The sequence below is a fragment of the Bufo gargarizans genome, chromosome 4, assembly GCF_014858855.1.
Source record: "Bufo gargarizans isolate SCDJY-AF-19 chromosome 4, ASM1485885v1, whole genome shotgun sequence".
NCBI classification, from domain to species: Eukaryota; Metazoa; Chordata; class Amphibia; order Anura; family Bufonidae; genus Bufo; species Bufo gargarizans.
This window is the reverse complement of record NC_058083.1, coordinates 113,121,306-113,142,743: the sequence shown is the minus strand read 5'-3', so window position 1 is coordinate 113,142,743 and position 21,438 is coordinate 113,121,306. Positions and strand designations below refer to the sequence as shown.

The window sequence follows — 21,438 nt, the reverse complement described above, 5'->3', positions numbered from 1 at the left end:
AGTGAAGACTCCATGACACAGATTAGTGAGTGGAGCCAACTTCGCCATGAGGTGGTACTAAGATGTGAGGTGCAGAAGAGCGTTTTCCTTCTGTGGCCGGACTATAGACTTGCATCCCTGACCAGTAGGATAGAGTTTGCCTCCCTGGAATAGAAAACAAGCTTCCTAAGGAATCATCAGTGATAAGAGCCATTATTGAGGGCCACAGACACCTTTGCGCATGGTGGAGGACTTATAGCTTCTGGCAGCCACACAATACTTCTGAGAGACAGATGAGTTTTTCTGTCCAAATGTTCAGCTTGTTGGGAAAGAACAAGGAATAGGACCCAGCACATCAATAGGGACAAGGTACACCTAACCCACAGCTCCAAGTAAAACCTGAAAAGCCTGGAAACAGTGGATTTGCAGACCAACTCTGTTAATATCAAGAGACTGTATTTTTGTACTGCTGCAACCAAAGTCATCAACAGTAAAAGTTGTGAGTTGCATCTTATCACTGTCTACCTCATTATTACTACTAATGGTTGTAACACCATTAACGGTACTGGTGTCATGACAAAAACCATCAAGGGACTCAGCCGCAACAAGCACCCTAAGCACCCCTAACATCAAGGGCACCTCAACCACCATCTTGGCTGATGCTTCCCTACCACAGAGAGTGCCCCGGAGGATTTCGTGCTGTCCACCTGAACACTGTGCTGCCAGCCCAGGGAGGCTTTCTGCTAACCATGAGTAAACTGATGAACTGTGTGTTATATTTTGGCCCCTCATCGGTCCACCGTGCACCTCACGTGTTGCCCCCGCGCTACTGGCTGGCTGCACATCTCCCCGTCGCACGTATCAAAATATGGGGGACAGGGGCAGCCAATAGCAGGCAGCAACGTGAACAAGCCTCCCTCCCGGATGTTTTTATTCGCTTGATGGGGAGATGCAGCAGCAGCCATGTGGGCATCAGAAGCAACACAGGTGCCAGGGAGCGGGGTAAGTATAACCAGTATGAGGGGCCCAGGCATTTTGGGGGGTATTATAGGAGTTGGATAACCCCTTTAAAAAGGAAGCAGCACTCGCACAAGCGCCACCTCTTCTCCAAACAGCTGATCAGCAGGGGTTCTGGGTGTCTTACCCCCTGCAGACATGATAATGATGTCCTATCCCAGTGATGGCGAACCTTTTACAGACCGAGTGCCCAAACGGCAACATAAACCCACTTATTTATCGCAAAGTGCCAACACAGCAATTTACCTTGAATACTACAGTCCAATATAGAATATCTTCCATGTACTTTATCATTTATTTACAATATCCTGCCTACATTCTGTATGCTGCCTGTGCTGTTCATAGTGTGCCCTGCGCTGCTGAATGGCAGGAAAAGTCTAAGGCATATTGGTACACCATAGACTTTTTTCCAGGGTGTGGGTGCCCACAGAGAGGGCTCTGAGTGCCGCCTCTGGCACCCGTGCCATAGGTTCGCCATCACTGTCCTATCCTATCAATATTTACCCAATGCACAACCCCTTTAAGCTATAGGACAGATTTATGAACCAATGTAAAAGTCAAACTGTCACAGCCTAGCGGCCAATCACGGCACAGCTATCAATTTTTAACGGCAGAATCTGAAATGAAAGATGCTCTGTCATTGGTTGTTATGGGAAACGGTTGTTCTTTTAGTCAGTTCAGAAAATTTATACTAAACTATACAACAAAAATATTCCTAGTTCAGGCTAGGATGTACTTTTAAATAAAATAAAATAAACTTTCATATGTCATAGTAACACATCAAAGGTTTTTTATTGGTGAGGGTCCGAATGCCGAGGCCCTCACCAATCGCTAAATCGGGGGAGTAGAAGTGCTCACACAGAGTGCTCTCCTCACTGCTGGAGATGGAATAGAGACAGACTCACGGGGGGAAAAATGTATTAAAACTGGTGCAAAGGAAAACTATTTTAGTTGCCCATAGCAACCAATCAAATTGGTCCTTTCAGTTTCCAAAGGAACTCTGAAAAATGAAAGGTGGAATCTGATTGGTTGCTATGGGCAACTACGCCAGTTTTCCTTTGCACAAGTTTTGATAAATCTCTGCCATAGTCTTTCTACTGAGCCCATCTTCAGCAGTGAAGGGAGAGACGCTCTATCTCCTCGTTCTAGCAAACGTTGGGGTTCTTAATAGTGTTGGGCGAGCATGCTCGGCCTAACACCATTTTGACTCGAGCATCGCCAATAAACGTGCAGGGAAGTACTGGCACTCACTGTAATGCCGTAGCCATGTTAGTTACTGGCCTTACAGTGATTGGCTGGCGGTAACGCGTCATCGGTTGCTATATAGCACCCGATGACACGTGGTTGGGCTCAGTCTTAGTCAGGGAGAGCTGCAGCAGAAGAGACAGATAGTGTAGGGACAGGAATTGTTATTTTTTTAGGCAGGGTTTAGTGTTGAAAGGTGTTAGAGACCCAAAAGTCCTTTTAAGGACTATTGTTTTATCTGGCTGCAATACATATTATTAGCACAACCTGTGCTAAATTGCGTGCAGTTGTTTGGCCGCTGCTGACAGTGACACAACCTCTGCTACATCTGTTGTGTTACATTTGCGCATCCTAAATATCTGTCACATTGAGCTCTGTGAGTGGTTCCAGGAGGCGGGGATGGCCGCGTCATCAGCGCACCTGGCGTCGCCTGTTCCCGTGGGAACCACACTGGGGCTGAGTGCTGAGCTGATCACTCGGGGCTCGGCTGTATTGGAACTCAGGAGTCATGTGACGCTGGCCACGTCACATGACTCCACTAGCACCCTATTTAAACAGGCAATCTGCTTGAGGTCCTTCCTGCGATATACTTACCTGGTTTGTTGTTCCTGCTTGGATTCTGATTTCCCATCCGTCTCATCCTTTGGTCTTGGCGTTTCCTCCTGGTTCTGACTTCGGCTTCTCCTGATGATCCTCTGCTTGCTCCTCTGGTACCCTACTGCTCTCTTGGTTTTTGACTTGGCTTGTTTGATTACTCTGTTGCATGTGTTGTCTGTTTTCCCTGCACTTTCCTAGCTAAGGGCTTGTCGACCAGTTGTCCCTTGTCACTAGGACTTGCGAGGCAAGTAGGCAGGGACAGGGGTGCGGGTGGAGCTCAGTGGTCACTTCCCCACCCCCTGTGTGTGTGACAGAATAACAGGCCCAAATTACCACTGTCACCATAAATCCTTTGGTTACCCTGACGGAGCATGTTTCTAATTTGACTCAGGTGGTTCAGGAATTGGGGGAGAAACTCCATTTACATGAGTCAGGACAGAGTACTTCTACCCCGCATTCATCTAGTCATTTTATGGAGCCTCAGATTAAACTTCCTGAACAATTTTATCGTGACCGTAACAAGTTTCTTTCTTTCAAGCTTTATTTCAGCTTACGCCCCTTGATATCCGGTTCTGAGAGCCAGCGCGTGGGCATAGTAATCTCCCGATTACAGGGGGATCCCCAGGATTGGGCTTTTTCCTTGCCTTCTGACGATGGTTGTCTCAGTTCTGTCGAGGGGTTCTTTCAGGCCCTGGGAACCTTGTATGATGAACCTGACAGGGCCATAGTAGCTTTAAGTGCTCTTAAGGCTTTGGTACAGGGAGATCAACCTGCTGAAGAGTATTACACCCAGTTCAGACGGTGGTGTGTTCCCTCTGGCTGGAATGAACGAGCCCTTAAAAGCCAGTTCAGGTCTGGTTTGTCTGAAAATCTTTTTTTTAACAAATCTTTTTATTGAGTTTTGTGATAATAAAAAGTGAGCATACACTTACAGTATAGTCTGAAAATCTTAAAGACCTATTAGTGAACTATCAGCTTCCTGAGACATTGGAGAAGACTATGGCACTCGCTGTTCGACTTGACAGACGTGTTAGGGAGAGACAGCAGGAACGTTTGCTTTCTCCCCAGGAGGTGGTCCAGTCAGAGGTCTGTCCTATGAGCAGAGCCGAATTCTCTTCTGAGGAACCCATGCAGGTCGGGATGACTCGCAGAGATCAGCATCGCAGACGAGGGGCTTGTTTTTATTGTGGAGACTCAGACCATTGGATTAACCAGTGCTCCAAGAGACCTTCCTCCAGAAAATCTTCCAAGACAGGGGAGCATAAGAACCAGGTATTTCCTAATGTGGAAAAAAGTAAATTACTAGTACCTATTACTGTCTCCATGGGTACTAACAAATGTTCTGGTAATGCTTTCATTGACTCTGGTTCTGCTGCCAACTTTATTGATCAGATATTTGCATTAGGGTTGGGTATTCCGATTTTGACACTACCCACTCCCATCCACATCATGGCTATCGATTCCACCCCCCTGGTGGGTGGTACTGTGAGGTATTCCACCCCTGAGATATCCTTGACTGTGGGGGGGTGTCACTCCGAAATATGTTCCCTGTTGGTTCTTGAAAACTTACCAGTAGAAGTAGTACTGGGAATGCCTTGGCTTCAGTTACATAATCCCATTATTGACTGGACCAAGGGGGAACTGGTGAAATGGGGGTTTGAATGCGGCTCGTGCTTGTCTGTGGTGCAAGCGGGGGTCTTAGCATAATCGGATACATTGTCTTTAATCATAAAGGAATATAAGGCTGTATTCTTCTCCTCGAACCCAGAGTCGCTACCGCCCCATAAATCTTATGATTGTGCCATTGAATTGGTAGAGGGTGCCAGGTTTCCTAAGGGACGCATCTATAATCTTTCTAGACCTGAACGCAAGGCCATGGAGGATTATGTTAAAGAGAGTCTCAGTAAGGGACACATTAAGCCTTCTGTATCTCCTATGGGGGCGGGATTTTTCTTTATCAAAAAGAAAGATGGACCTTGTATTGATTATCGGTAGTTAAATTAGATTACAATCAAGAATCAATACTACCTCCCGTTGATTCTTGATCTGTTTAATCAAGTACTGGGGCTTCCTGGTTCTCTAAAATTGATTTGAAGGGGCATATAACTTGATTCGAATTAAGGAGGGAGACGAGTGGAAGACAGCTTTCACTCCAGCTGGACACTTCGAATATCTTGTTATGCCTTTTGGACTCAGCAATAATGCCAGCAGTGTTCCAAAACTTTATGAATGATATTTTTAGAGAATTCCTGGGTAAATTCGTGATTGTCTACCTTGATGATGTTTAGATTTTTTCCCCTGATTTTGAGAGTCATGTGTTTCGTGTTAAGCAATTGGCTGCCAAACAGGAGAAATGTGTTTTTGGGGTATGTGGCGAAACCAACCTCACCACTGGGTTTTGGAGAGGCCTGTTTACCAGCCTCTTGCCCCAGAATTACGGCCCTTTAAGATACTTTTACTAACTTTTAAACCCCTGAACCTATTCAAGTGAATTTTGGATAGGTTTGTCCCCAAGTTATACTGGTTAAATTGATATAAGTTATATGTATGTACAATGCAAACTCACAAAGTTGTAACAATTTATAGGAAGTGTAACTTTTCAGCGTAGGAGATAGTTGAGCAGATACAGAAATTGACTCCATTATTTCCTAGACAGAGGGGAGGAATATGCTGGGTGTGTTTCTATTGTCCCATTGTGCCATTGTCCCATTGTGTGTTTAAATGGTGATTTCTGTCCTGTTGTCGCCACATGTGTATTGGCGATTTCCCTTTGTCCTGAGAGATAATTGAATTGCTCCTCGGGTGTCTCCAGGGCAGAGAGGAGGCAACCATGATGCATTGTGGGGATGTGTTGTGTCTGTGTATCCTGAATTGCTGCATATCTGTCCTGTGTCACAGTCTCCCTTCTGGTCCCCTAGGGGCATGTCCACCAGATGGGGACCTGCATAAATACGGGCGGGTAGCCCTCAATAAAGTGAGTTCCTGTTTTATCCTTCATCATGTTGAGACTGGTGTTTGGATAACTGATCAAAACCGGGGGATTGCTATACGCTGAAGATTTGCTATACTCCCCTGGCATAACTACTAGCTCTTGTAAGAGCTGTTCCTGCTCTCGGGATTTAGGAGAGGTTCACCCACTGGAGCCTGGAGCCTTGTCGTAGCCCCAACCAAGCTGCGGCGGTTCGCGGGGTCTGCAGTGCATACGGTGTCAAGTAGAGTGCTTGGAGTCCTCGGAAAGCACTAGGAGCATCTATTGACGGAGGTACCCGGTCAGGGTGCCAGGAGATCCGTTACAGGGTACAAGAGATTTTGTATCTCGGGTATGTTCTCACTCCTCACTGTTTTAAAATGGATCCTAGCAAGGTATTAGCAATTATGGACTGGGTAAGGCCATCGTCCTTAAAGGCCTTACAATGTTTTTTAGGGTTTGCTAATTTTTTACAGTAGATTTATAAAAAAAAAATGGGTAGTTGCTAGGCCCTTGACCGACCTCACCAAAAAAAGGGCGGACCTGGATAACTGGTCTGTTGAAGCTACTGAAGCATTTGAAATTCTTAAAAAGGCCTTCAGTAGCGCCCCAGTTTTGATTCAGCCGGATCAAGAGAGACCGTTCATTGTTGAGGTGGATGCCTCCGAGGACAGGGGGGGGCGGTCCTCTCACAATGCCCCTCTATTCTTACCAATTTAAGGCCTTGTGCCTTCTTTTCCAGAAGATTTTTTCCAACCGAGAGAAATTATGACGTGGGGAATCGTGAATTGCTGGCCATTAATTGGGCGTTTGAGGAGTGGAGGCATTTTCTTGAGGGGGGCTAAACATTGTGTCACCGTTGTTACTGATCACAAAAATCTGATGTTTCTTGAGTCTGCTAAGAGGTTGAATCCCCGTCAAGCCAGATGGGCATTGTTTTTTATACGTTTTAATTTCTCCATCACTTTCAGGCCAGGAAGTAAGAACGTGAAGGCAGATGCTCTATCTTGGAGTTTCTGTGCGTTTCAGCCTATGGACGCACCGCCTGAAACCATATTGCTAGCTATGGGGGAAGACAGTACACAGGGTGATAGCCAGACCAACCTCCGTTCGTCTCCTCAGCACGAATTGGATGATGAGAAGGAGGAGCTGACAGCATTGATTGGATAGTGTCAAACTGTGAAGGGACACCCACCCACCTCGTAACCCCCAGTTAGATCTAAGGCAAACTGTTGGCAATTCATTCATAAGCTTCTAGTAGGAATAATAAAGAAATGGCACAACATAGAGTGATATGCGGCACATCAAATCCAACTTATCACAGTCAACTACCTTATGTGTCACCTCCAATTCCTCATAGCTTATAAGCTCTTGCGAGAAGGGCCCTGACTCCTAGTGTTTCAGTTGCATATTATCCAGTTATTTTTGTTTTGGATATGAACCCTATGAACTTGTAAAGCGCTGCAGAATATTGTGGCGCTATATAAATAAATTTTATTATTATTATATGAAAACATGCTCCAGAATAGTTATTACATCGGGAATGCAAATAGTTACTAAAACAGACATATCAGGAGAGGTGACTGGTCTTCTTTAAGTGATATCAATAGCTGTCCTTATGGACACAACCATGGTTTGAGTCTGAATCCAATCTGCATTTTTTTTTTCCAGGTCAGATGCTGACCTTTTCACTTCAATGGGGTGGCAAAAGATATGGACACGACTCCGTGTGCTGTCTGAATCCGCATGTCCGTTCCGTGCCGTCCACAAAATTATAGAACATGTCCTATTCTTGTCTGCATTATGGATAAGGATAGGACTGTTCTATTAGGAGAATGCTGAATGCACATGGCTGGTATCCGTGCAATATGTGGACTGCAAAACAGCCAATTGCGTGCATGAGCCTAAGAGATGAACACTCTTCTGAGTGGCCTTCCAACTTGTGGTGTGCTCATGTTAAAACAGGACCATATTTAATATGGGTAGCTTTTAAAGTTGACTAGGAGGCGAGTCTGAGATTTCTGTTTTGGTAATGTACAGGAAGGAAAAATATAGGGCCCTCCTCATGTTATACCGTCATTAGAAGTACTGTAAGGCCCCCTTCACACGGGCGTCGCGGGTGAGGTCTGGATGCGTTCAGCGTGCATTGCGGGAAACCCACGCGAGTAGGCACGCAATTGCAGTCAGTTTTGTCTGCGATTGCGTTCCGATGTTCAGTCTTTTCCGCGTGAGTGCAATGCAAAAATGAAAAAAATGAATGTGGTACTCAGCCCCGAACTTCTTCACTAAAGTTCGGGTTTGGGTTCGGTGTTGTGTAGATTTTATTATTTTATGTGCCATTTTACTAAGCATTCTGTATTAATGATGAGTGTGTCCATACAGTGTCAGAGCAGGATCATTGTGGGGTGATGAATGGCTGCTCTACACTGTTAGTGAGACATCCATCACCCTAAGACCACATTCAAATGACCGTAAGTGTTTTGCGGTCCGCATATTGCGGATCCGCAAAAGATGCATACCAGCTATGTGCATTCCGCATTTTGCAGAATGCACAGGGCCAGCCCTATGTAGAAATGCCTATTCTTGTCCACAATTCTTGTCCCATTGCGGGACATGCGCTATATTTTTTGCAGGGCAGCGGAATGGAACTACAGATGCGGACAACACACAGTGCGCTGTCCGCATTTTTTGCGGCCCCATTGAAATGAATGGGTCTGCACCTATACGGACCCAGAAATACCGCCGTATAACCTGAGCTCTAACTTGTATCTTCCGGTGACAAAGCGGCCACATTTTATGTATGTAAGACATTGTAAGGATTCTATAAGGAGATAACTTCACTAGAAGTGTTTTGAAGATGATGATTGGCAAAGAATATATGCTTCAAATATACAGAATGCTTTATTTTTTTTTATTTTTACAGTACAACACAATACACAACAAACGGTAACAAAATAATTTAGTGATTAAAAATAAATCCTGTTAGAGAAACCTGAATGCAAAGTGTCAGGAGTTTTGGTAGTGAAAGGAACAATGTTGTCTATAGAATACAATGTATTGTATCCAGATAATCTCGAAACAGATGCATTACTGTGACTGTGTAGCTAAGGATGCAGACTTTCCACAAACACTTGGGTACGACAGAGCAGCCCTAGGAAGAAGTGACATTGGTAAATTTCAAAGCAAGGTGGATGATATGTAACCCAGATGATGGGAGTCCATGTGGAACAGTTCATTACGGCAGCAGGTAACAATGTATTCCATACAAAACAATCCTAGACACAAGATTGTGCCCTACAGCGGTTGGTGTCTGATTTGGTTGGTGTCATGCCCCTTTGTTATTGAGCCTACTATATTTTTAATCTTCTTGTTAAATTGTATAGCTGATGTGTTTCTTAAAAGCCAAAAACCAAATTTCCTTCATTATCTCTAATTAAGGAAAATTGGGTTATTATATTTAATTACGGTCCCATTTTCCAGTAGGCCTAAGTAGGTCAGACGCTCAGAAGTACTATTATATGGTAAAAAATTTTTTTCCATTTTTGAAATAATATAAAATACAAGAACTGATTTATTAGGGTGATCTGTAGTGTTGGGCGAGCACCAATGTGCTCGTGTAGAACACTTTGCGATGCTCGGGTATTCTACCGAGAACCCGAGCACAATGGAAGTCAGTGGGAGAACCCCAGACACCATCTACCCTGAAGAGGGGAGGGTGTCGTGACTTTAGTTTGGCTTAGTAGTCCCTGCTCTGACTCTATATATAGCTATATCCATATATGGAGTCAGTGCTTGGGGACACCCCAGTGTATTTAAATCTAATTTCTGAAAAGTTTCTGCCAGGATTTGAAGTCCCAACATTGTACATTAGAGGCATGGACCTTATCCACTCAGCTATAAAGCCAAATGCTGACCTGTGTAAGAAAAGCCTCATAGTAGTTTCTGATGTAGTGACTATTGCTATTCTGCAGAAGACTTATTTTATATTTCTGTGCAGGTTAACATGTAGCTTTATAGTGTAGTGGTTAATTTATAGTGTAGTGGTTAATGTCATTGCCTCTAATGTTCAAAGTTGGGAGTTTAAATCCTGGCAGAAACATTTATATATATGTTTTTAGACATAATATATTTACATATATTTAGAATATATAATATATGTAAATATATTATGGCTAAAAACATCAGTAGTAGTTTCCCACATATGCATTCATATATATCAGAAATATGATTTGATATATATATATATATATATATATATACATATATAATATATTCTAAATATATAATAATATGTAAATATATTATAGCTAAAAATAAATATAGATATAAATGTTTGTGCCAGGATTCAAACTCCCAACCTTGTAGATTAGAGGCAAGGACATTAACCACTACACTATAGAGCTACATGTTAACCTGCACAGAAATATGAGATAAGTCTTCTGCTGAATAGTAATACTCACTACATCAGAGACTACTATGAGGTTTTTCTGACACAGTTTACATTCAGCTTTATAGCTGAGTGGATAAGGTCCTTGCCTCTAATGTACAAGGGGTTAGGAGTTCAAAGCCCATCAGAAATAGATACTAAATTACATTTAAATACACTTGCTTGAGCATAGCGCATAGCGATGCTCGAGGCGAACTGGTGTTCAGCTGAGCATGCTCACCCAACACAAAGTTATCTGGCCTATGACGGTGAGACTATATGTATAAAGCGCACTACAAGACTAGTCTCATAATGTCAGCTTCCATGTCTATCCAGCACTAATCATTTACTATATCAGTCTGTGTTCTTTCCAGATTTTTTTTGGCAAAATATGAAGAAAAAAATATAAATAGTAAAGGGAAATTAACTGGTATTTCTTCATCTGCTGGGATCCAATTCATTTTTGACATATGAAAGAACCATTTGTGTTTCAATTTGCTTTTATTAATCACTGCTTTACCAGGCAGGGGTTTATAAAATTAGGACTAAAAGAGTATCATTTTTCCAAAAATAGTGCCAGTATTAGTTGCAGATTGATCCCTTTCCCTTAAAAATTGAGGTGCAATACAAAGCACATGGAAATAAGCAGACATTCCTTTCCTAAGATCAACAACCCCTTTAAGAAAGACTCTTCTAGAAGGATTGAGGAAATTCGGTGGTACTGAGATATATAGGCAGAACAGGATCGACTGCCATCTTACACTGTATTTTAAGAAAAATACTGCAGTGCTTAACATATAAACGTGCTGCATTTCCACAGACCATTACATAAAACAATATAGGAAGTCATGATAATGTCAATTTTGAACTAACATGTCTTCCAAATCAAGCACAAGAAACTCAAGATTCATTGGTACGAAAGTTTGATTTATAGAGACCAATAAAATGTCAACAGAAAAGTCAAGGATCTGTATATATTTTTTAATAGATGTTCTCAATTTCATGTAAGATCCCTTCAATTCCAAAAGTAAAGAATGAGTGTCTAATAGATATAAACCAGTCATACTATCATGATGAATATAAAGCAAGAATGTATGTTTATCCTGACATGGGGTCTTCAGAGAACATTCCTAGAAACATAAGAGAAACCTTAGTCCACATAAACCACAAAGCCAGAAAGGAAAAAAAAAAAAAAAAAAAGGTAATAACGCTGTTGGGTAACCCAAATTACATATTCTCCATAGATCTTTTAACACTGTGATCTCTGCCTTTTTCTGCTTTCTCTTGGTTCATGTACTCCAAGACCTTCATAAGCATGTCCTCATCTATATACTGCTTATTTTGTGTGTCATCACCTTCCCTAGGAAGGGGTAGCCTTCGATTACCAATGGCTGCAGTCTCTAAATCGTGGTAACCTTGCATGTTCAGATACCCCCTTAAAGCCTTTTCATACTGCTTTTCAAGATCCTGAATGTCAGCTGGTGAGTAAAGGGCGGGTATTTTTTTATTTTGATTGTTGCCCAGAAGCTCTGGATATTTGGCTAGCATCTTAACTACGTAGTCAGCCAAATCTTCCTCCCTGTCTGACCTGGGCTCATATTCTATTTGTCTTTTTTCTAAGTCGCTTGGCCAGATGACTTTGTGTTCTTTAGGTTTTCTAAACATAGGGAAGGACCTCGGTAAGCCACTGTTTTGGTTAAATCGATTAAAGAAGGGATATTTTTGTTTTGGCAACTTCTCAGCTCCCATGAGGTTCATCATATCTTCTACTGTTAGATCTTCAGGACCATTAGGCAGCACAGCGGTTGTGGGATGCTTTATAAATCCCTGCTTACTTTTATACACATCCGTTTTATCAGTCATAGTTTCTGACACCTCATCCAGATCTTCTGGTACTTCAACCTCTTTTTCAGATTCCAACTTCCCTGCAAACTTCCTGCTATCTTCATCTTGCAGCATGTCAATAAGATCCTCAGGTGGAATTTGTAAGTTTCTAGATAGATCAATCAACTGATAAATAGATTCAGGGTCTAGATTTTTGCTTGAGAATTTTAGTGATCTCTTATCTGTACTCTGTTTACCCTTTTCCAGTCTGTTCAACCACATCTTCAAATATGAGTTCATCAGGTTTGGCAGGTTTTCAGACTCTTGATCTTTATTTTCATTTTCAGGTTCCTCATCCTGCAAACCCAACAATCCAGAACGTTTCATCTCATCATCCATCTCATCTGTCTTCTCCACCTCCTCCTTGCTCTCCTTTAACTCTTCTTCTGTTTGGCTCTCAACTTTCTCCTCAATGGGATTCCAGTCTTCACCTCCTGCTACATCTTCGTAAGCAATATTGTTGGCTTTATACATGTCATCCTCATCATCTTTGTAAAGTTTTTGGTCTTCTTCTAACCTATCTCTTTTATGATTGGCCTGACCTTTGAGTTTCCCCAATTCCTGGAAGACAGACTGTAATGTAGCTAGATTTTGTGGAGTATATTGACCTTCTACAATTTCATTGGTCCTTTTCAGCGGATTGTCTCGAGAGTAGTCATCATATAATCTTGGAGAAAATTTGCTAGGTTTTGGTCTTCTCTCAGACCATTTGTTTGAATCATAATCTTCAAGCAGCTCAGGTGGCAAGTTTTTGTCCATTAAGTTACTGTATGATTTGCTTTTGTCTTGCGGTGTCGCTTTTGCCTCTTTTTCTGCTTGCATCAAAGCTTCCAACATTGCTTTCATCCACTCAGACTCATCATCATTTAGGAGTGGTTTGGCACTGTCTGATGAAATTGGTTGTCCTTCCTTCTGCTCAGAGAGGAATGGTGCCCCTTGGTAGGAGGTATAGTCAGGGAGGATCTCAGTTCTGCTTCCTTGCTTCCTGAGGTTCTCAATGTACTCTAGTGCCTTCAACATATCTGGGCTTGGCAGCCTTTGTAAACTCTTCATTCTGTAATCTTGCTCCTGTTGTGGCACTTGGTAGTACTGAAATGATGCAGCATCAGCAAAGGACATTAGGATGATTAAAAAGCACAGGGATAAGCATCTTGCAAGATAGTAGTTCCTTGGAGATGCCATGTTTATCAATATTTCCTATAAAACAAATTGAAATGAATATGCAGCAAGGAATGAATTATATAACGTGTATCACAGAACATCAAATACATCATCACCCTATCTCCATCATGTCAAGAGCTGCACTTTAATACCATTAGAATTGCAAACGACGAATGGACCAATATATCTTGTTGATTTAAAGTGCTGTACTGCAGACTGCTTCCAAACATCTACACAATTAATGAATCCTTGCCAGTGACTGATCTTTGTGAAATATCAATCTACTTATAGAAACGCTGTTAATGTGCTCGTATTTATAGACTGCAGGTTGCTCAAAATAACTTGTTTTGCCTGAGCTTAAGATTTATGTGTGAAAGTTTAAAGCAACACAACTACATGTAACGGAGCAAAAAAAATGGTAATCGATCCAGCGCCAATACAATCAAAATGTAACTTTATCTCAAACGTGATTAAAACTCCACAGCCTTCCTTTGGCTTACGCTTTCGTGCATACATATGTAAATGCAAAGGTAAGTGCAGTCTTGGCTTTTCTCCACTAAGGCTTTTCAATCTTAATTTACTAGTAAAAGCCAGCTCTAGGATCATGTATATCACAAAGGAGAAACAATGATGAATGCACGAGTTACTCCCCCTTCCCCCACTCTTGCTGGACTAGGATTATGTCTAATTGCTCCAAATCCGACCAACCTACAAATGCCACCCAGGATAGTTTTGGGTGCTCCTACTCCTTTTGATAAACTTGCTTCCATGTCGCAAAATCTTCAATGCAATGTTTCACTAGACAAGAACTCTGAATACGCAGACAAATACAATGCAGCTGGATGGATCAGGTGCCATGGATCAATGAACAGCCTTATGCATGATACTAAACGATGGAGCGTGGACCCCCAAGGTGCAATTACCTTACATATACTGGAGTCTGCTTTCCTTTAGAGTAATACATACACAGGCTAGTTGTTATATTTGGCTATATTTCCTAATGACATAATAGATCGCTTAATCTCACACATCTTCCCATTCTCCTTCCCCATACGGATGCCGTTCATGCGAATGTGGCTTGTTGTGACATCCTACATACACCTTCACAATATTGCATACAATAAATTTAAGGCAAATGCAAAATCCTCTCAATCGAAAAGCAGAACGTACTAGTAAAAGGCGCTCGTCATTCACGCTTAGCGCAGATTCACGGATATTCTGCGACTGTTATCCCAGCTATTGCTATGCTCCTTCTGCATTATTCTCACTATAGCGATGAAATCGCAGTAGATCACTAAGGTAACCTGCCCCACCGTCTCCTCCACCGCTCCTGCATATTGCCATTGTCTACAGCTGCCGCTTGGTAACTTGCACAGCATAGCAACAGGCAATGGCCCGAACACCTCCCACACCGTAAGTTAGTTAAGGAGAAGAAGGATGCGGAGGGATAGCAATGCCTAGAACTGATTGCCTGAATGCAGGAGTCTATAGTAGCCATGCTATAATACCCAACCCATAGGAACAGAGCATTTATAAAAGTCCTGGTGCATTATTGAAAAAATAAAAATAAATAAATAATAATAATAATCATAATAAAAAGCAGCATGAAGTTTCCCAAGCCCCTGCGGTGTGCCCCCAGCCCCCCTGGCCCCCCAGCTGCTGCCTACCTGTGTGCTTCAGGCAGAGGGCTGCTCTCTGATCATTGCTCCCTCTCAGGATGGAGATATTTGTTTCAGCACCAGAACAGCTCCCAGTGCTTAATAGGGCGCGTCAGGTGATCCATATGACGTCACCCAGTGTGCATAGAGCACTGGGGAGTGAGAGGCAAGCAGAGTTAACTCTTTCCTTACCCTCTGCCTACGGACATTATCTGAACAATAGAAGATGTCAGCCAAATACACATGTAGCTGATTAAATCTGTGCCTGTATTATCTCAGCATTATGTATGCTGTAAGGGGGGTCTTCAGAAGAAACGCAAGGACCAGGCACGGTCGGATTAACCCCTGATGGTAGCCCCTTGCGGTTCCATGGTATTATGAACCTGTTGCAGGGGGGGACTGAATGCTAAGCAGATCTCAGAGCCATCTTCTTGATATTATATTCAGTCAGGAGGCGTCACGAAGGACGCTAAAGATAAGTGCAAGATACACGACATGAAACCGGTCACTTACCAGCTGGTGTAGTAAAGGGCTCGATAAAAGTGGCTGAGTATGCTGATATTTCAGACTGCTAGAGTTCCCCTTCAATCATGATTACATCAACATAAATAAGGAGCACAACTTAGCCTTCCTGGTTATTCCAGGAGATGAATCCCTACAACAACAGGAACGTTTTCTGCAGATTCGTGAAATGAATATATGGCTCCATATATTGCATTGATATAAAAGGCAGGATTCATTAACATATTCTACATTCTTCAAACCAGCATCTGAATCTGAAAACTTTTGTAGCTGGATTTTATTAAAAATGTATTATAGCCAGTGAACTATTCAATAAAATGTATGAGTATAGCGCCACCTGCTGTTTGTTCTTTTCCTTGTTTCTTGTCCACCTCACTGAGGTGGCCGCACATGCTCAGTTCAAATCTTCAGCTGCTACCAGCCTTATGTTCTGTTAGAAGCTGTGTCAGTTACAGAGAAAGAGCTGCAGCAGAAAGGACATGCCCCCTGAGATGTCAACCTAAAATAAATCTAGCAGAACAATTGGAGCAATGAATGGGGAGATCTCTGGTGTCTGATTTTCATTTTTTTACATTAATAGGATAACCCCTTTAAGAGCATGTCATACATACCGTCTAGTGCAATTTTACAATATTCCCCTTGTAACAGTGCTTCACAGTTTAAGGCCTCATGCACACGATGACATCTGTGTGACATCCGTGATGCAACAGTTTTTTTACAAACCCATTGACTTCACGGGGTCTGTGGACGACATTTTGCAGAAAAGAAAAGGACATGTTCTATCCTTTCGGTCACACTGATCTATATACATTGTTTAGTAACTTTGCAAATCCTGTGCTTGACTCGGTTTGGGCCGGCTGTGAGTTGTAACATATGGTTGTCTTTAGAAACAGGGTCCTTTTACACACCCCGATTTTAGGACATAATGAGCACTGATAGATGATAAAACAAATAGGGATGAGCGAACTTGTATTTTACAAGTTCGAGTTCGGGGTTCAGGTTTTATTACAATTCCGCTATGGGTTCCGTTACCAAGGGCCATAACAGAATTCTATGACGGAATGCATAAAAAGAAAGTCTTTAAGAGGCGTTCCGTTTTGTATTCCGTTATAATAGAAGTCTATGGGCAGCATAACATAAGAAGATACTCCTGCGGCCCATAGACTTCTATTATGACGAAATGCCTCTCAGGCCTCTTTCACACTGGCGTGTGCGGCCCATGGTTGTGCTGCGGGCCGCAATGCACGAGCACAGTCCGTGGGGCAGCCGCAGCGGATCGCGGACCCATTCACTTAAATGGGTCCGCGATCCGGCCGTTGCGCAAAAAGATAGGACATGTTCTATATTTTTGCAGAATGGAAGTACAGGATGAAACCCCACGGAAGCACTCCGTAGTGCTTCCGTAGGGTTCTGTTCTGTGGTTCCGTACCGCACCATTCCGTATCTCCGGATTTGCAGACCCATTCAAGTGAATGGGTCCGCATCCGTGATGCGGAATGCCCACGGAATGGCGACCGCAATACGGCAACGGGCCGCACACACCAGTGGGAAAGAAGCCTTAAAGACATTCAGTTATGCATTCCGTCATAGAATTCCATTATGGCCCGTGGTAACAGAATCCGTATTGGAATTGTAATAAAACTCGAACTTGTAAAACACAAGTTCGCTCATCCCTAAAAAGAAGTAATTCAGCCTTTTACACAAGACAATGGAAAGTGCATTTGGGATGAATGATCGCTACTAAGCTTGTTTGTCCCCCATGCTTTTACACTATGTAGCAGCACAGGGACATCTGTGGCTGACCAGCAAGCATTTCCATGCTTGCAGAAATGATCCGATCAGCTGATGCCTGAGCATTTGCTCATTTGTTGGCCAATTGTGGCACATTTAGGCTTCCTGTACACCATGAAGCACTGGCAGCAGGATAAGGCAATCTTCCCATCTCTATTGGCCAGCCTTGCAATGTTTCAAATTGCATGCACAAGTGTGGCCCTGCATGTACAGCCAGGGCCAGACTGGCCTACCGGGAAAATTCCCATTAGGCCGGTAGCCTTCACTGCCGCACAGCGAGGAGGCTCCTTGGCCACTGTAACAAAGGCAGCCTTCTCTCACCTCCTGGCAGTGCCCTTACCACTGTATAGACACCACCCTGCCTGGGTCACAACTTGCACACTACGAGATTTGAATCCGACACAGAGTCATCTGTATTTCCAGAACCTTGCCTGTGCTGCAGCAGGAGAGGGTGAGATGTGTCTGCTGGGATTCTAACCCACAACCTTCTGTATCAGAGGCAAAGCAGAGGGCAGCTGTTATGTGTATAGATGTAGCAGAGCTGGGTGTGATGGGGTAGCTGTTGTGTGTATAGATGTAGCAGGGCTGGGTGTGCTGGGGCAGCTGTTATGTGTATAGATATAGCAGAGTTGAGTGTGCTGGGGCAGCTGTCATGTGTATAGATGTAGCAGAGCGGGGTGTGCTGGGGCAGCTGTTATGTGTATAACAGCTGCCCCAGTGCTGAGTGTGCTGGGGCAGCTGTCATATAGAGATATAGCAAAGCTGAGTGTGCTGGGGCAGCTGTCATGTGTATGTATGTACACTAGCTATCAAAGCTATAATTGAGTCTACAGTAGAAGTCTCATATTTTTTCAGCCAGTGGCTATGCAGCTCTTATAGCTGTGTGGTTAAGTGCCTTGCCTCTGATACAGAAGGTTGTGGCTTTGAGTCCCAGCAGAAACTTTTCTGAAATACAGGCTAAATTAGAATACACAAGCACAGACTCCATATATGGACATACAGCGTGGGACACAGGCTGGAAGAGGCTGCATCGCTGACATGGAGGTAAGTATAAGTGTTTTATTTTTTTATACCAGACTGTTACTGCCACATGGGGGGAGCGGGAGGCACTTGATACTGGCACATGGGGGGGAAGGAGAGAGGCACTTGATACTGGCACATGGGGGGCTTGGCACTATGATACTGGCACATGGGGGGTGAGAAGGAGAGAGACACTGGCACATTGGGGGGGAGATGGCACTATGATACTGGCACATTGGGGGGAGATGGCAGTATGATACTGGGACATAGGGGGAGGAGAAAGGCACTTGATACTGGCACATGGGGGGAAGGCACTTAATACTGGCACATTGGGGGGGAGATGGCACTATGATACTAGCACATGGGGGTGGAAAGGAGAGAGGCACTTGATACTGGCACATTTGGAGGGGGTGGAGATGGCACTATGATACTGGCACATGTAGGGGGGGGAGAGAGGCACTTTGATACTGGGACATGATGGGGGCATCTATGGGGACACTTACTGGCACATTATTTGGGGGCATTTAGGCGGTTCCCTTTTTACTGGCACATTATTGAAGGGCACTATGGGGGCATCTACTGAGGCCACAAAGAAGGGGCATTTTCTATGGGGGGCTCTGTGTGGTACTACTATTATCAGGGGGTTTAGCTGTTTCTGCAGTATAATATTTGGGAGCACAGCGGTACAGTATTGGTAGTAGGATGATTTGTCCAGAAGAACTTATTGCAGGCCACCTTTGTTTACAATTTCTCACCTCCATTCAGCCAGCCAAGAACCCAGCTAATCGAACAGGAAATACCTCTCTGCAGGGGGTCTAGGCCAGCGCCCAGTTCAGTCACCATTATCAGACATATTTGAGACGGAAGTTCATAAGGAATTATGAATCGCCAGTCCATCACAGGCATAAACCTGATACTTATTTGTGTCCCTGTGGCCACGATGAACAGGCCCGTGGTCGTAGTTTGGTGGTGGGAGGCCAGGGAAGGGAGATATACATATCTCCCCACAGAAACCACATAACGGTCCCATGCTTGGACTCTACTGGTAGCCGGAACCCAGGCGGATCCATTGGTCCCAGAACCACCTCCCTGCGACATTCTGGTCTGGAGCCATGAGCCCTAATCGGTTTTGTGGCTCATGTGCTGCCAGACCAGCAGAGGGGGGGTGGACCCCTCCCAGAGGCCGGGAGGGGAGAGGCCGGCTACAAGTTAAAAGGCTTGTGCCAGCAAGTCTTTTTTCTGAAGGAGGGTCACATCGTGCCATGTGTTTAGAGGTACCTGCAACCTGCTGACATCACTGCCCTCCATGTGACTACAGCAAAGGACTCATCACAACCCAAAAGGACTCATCCATCTGGTAAACTAACTTTCGCTCTGTTTAATCCTGTTTGTACCATACCACCTGTATTTGTAACCTAAGACCATTGTATATATCCTTGTGCATATAGTGTATTGTCTAGTGAGCCCTTAAGGCAATTAAATATATAATTTAATCTTGTGCTGTCTTGTATCTCGATCACAAATCCCCACGTCCATGTTTCGGCCTAGTTATACGCTACTGCGGGTTGGTTTCTTACCCTATATAATCCCGTTAGCGGACTAGGCTTATATCAAACGAGAAGCTGGTGGCAGTCTTCCTGGCCTGAGAACGTGCTGTTTCACTGGGGCAGTGAAAAGGCTCTCCCAGCTTGTTGCCTCTCTGTGCCCGTGTGGTCAGGATGAGTCTGTGAAAACTGTACCAAGACTGACCTTACCCGCTCCTCCAGGAGGGCGTAACGTCATGCCTTGGTAACCTGTGACCATACCGCGTCTTGTGAGCTCGACGTAGTTGACATCTGACGTCAGTTGGGGTACAGTATTCGTCACACCCCCCTTCCCCAAAATAAAAATAAAAATACATAAACGGTTAAAATAATAAAGATCATGGGCATCGCCGCGCATGAAACCGCCCATACTATTAATTGAATTGTGGTTTTTTTTATAATTCCGTCCCATTTGGAATTTTTTTCCCCGCTTCCCACTGCATTGTATGCAACCATAAATGGTTCTGTCATTAGAAAGTACAACCTGTGCCACAAAAAAAAAAAAAAAAAAAACAAGCCCTCATACGACTATGTGAATGGAAAAATTCAAAACATATGGCTTTGAGACAGCTGGGAGTAAAAAAAACAAAAATAAAAAAAATGTTAAATCGCCCGGTCATAAAGGGGTTAAACACTGAAATTGATGCTTGGACAATGACATTTCATATCCAGTTCCTCCCTTGCCCTGGGCTGGTGATTTCCACCAAGTGAAGAACGCCTCCCTGATCCACATACCATGCTGCGTAGTGTATAGAATATTAAATGGAGGGATCCAGGCTGCTGAGAGTACTGTAGGCATGGAGGAGGGGGGTTGCTGTTCTTGTTAAGATATACGCTGCATTAACACGGCTACTGCTGATATGGACAGTGGAGGAAACCCACCTTCATTTCCTCCATGGAACCAACATTGACATAATTGGCCTTATATAGCCAGTGTGATGATCATATTCTACGTGACACAAATAATGTAAAGTCCCTCCTGCTTGGCTAAGCCATTCCCCTCAGTCATTCCTCAGCTTCGTCAATCCTTTCTATGAGATTTCTACAGGAACATGCAGAAAATCCTGCGGACTGACACGAGTGGGGGCAAGATAATCCCCCCTATCATTCATAGTTACATAGTAAGTATGGCTAAAAAAAAAGATTAGTTCAACCAAAGGATGGGAGAGGATGTGGACGAAGGGAGGAGGTGAAGTTAAATTATAGAAAATTGTTCGATCCTGTGGATCCAGAAGAAGATGAGAAACCCATTCAACCCATACACTTTCTGCAATTAATTGCAGAAATCAGAGCAATCTAAAATTTACATTGTAATAACCTAATCATTCCTATAAACTCTATGGCAAACCTTTCTGCCAAACGGCAAAGATCAACACCTCTCCCAAGACAGCAACTTCTGCAGACCTTTCATTTGCACAGCTCCATGTTTTACGTCATCACAGTAAATATAAAATCTGAACGTATGCAGAGATTTGGAGACAGAAAGAGCAAGGGCATCTGACTCATCTCTCTCCTGAGAACAGGACTCATCTGCTGTGAATGAGAGGGAAGGGAGGGAGCAGAGCTTTTCTAGTCATGTTTCCTCCT

At 43.6% G+C, this 21,438-nt stretch overlaps 1 protein-coding gene across 2 annotated transcripts; it reads right to left on the bottom strand.

The window, feature by feature from the left end:
- Positions 1-11,459: 11,459 nt before the first annotated feature.
- SCG2 (secretogranin II) lies at positions 11,460-21,222 on the bottom strand. 2 transcript variants are annotated; one of them, XM_044288596.1, is made up of 2 exons: positions 21,170-21,222; positions 11,460-13,313 (listed from the first exon to the last, which is right to left on the bottom strand). In XM_044288596.1, exon 2 carries the CDS (start codon positions 13,296-13,298, stop codon positions 11,460-11,462), a length of 1,839 nt encoding a protein of 612 aa, XP_044144531.1. In that variant the 5' UTR covers positions 13,299-13,313; positions 21,170-21,222. The 2 variants fall into 2 exon arrangements, with proteins under 2 accessions (XP_044144531.1, XP_044144532.1); XM_044288597.1 differs by lacking the exon at positions 21,170-21,222 and adding an exon at positions 14,939-14,951 and having other exon boundaries at positions 11,460-13,303.
- Between the last annotated feature and the right edge of the window lie 216 nt (positions 21,223-21,438).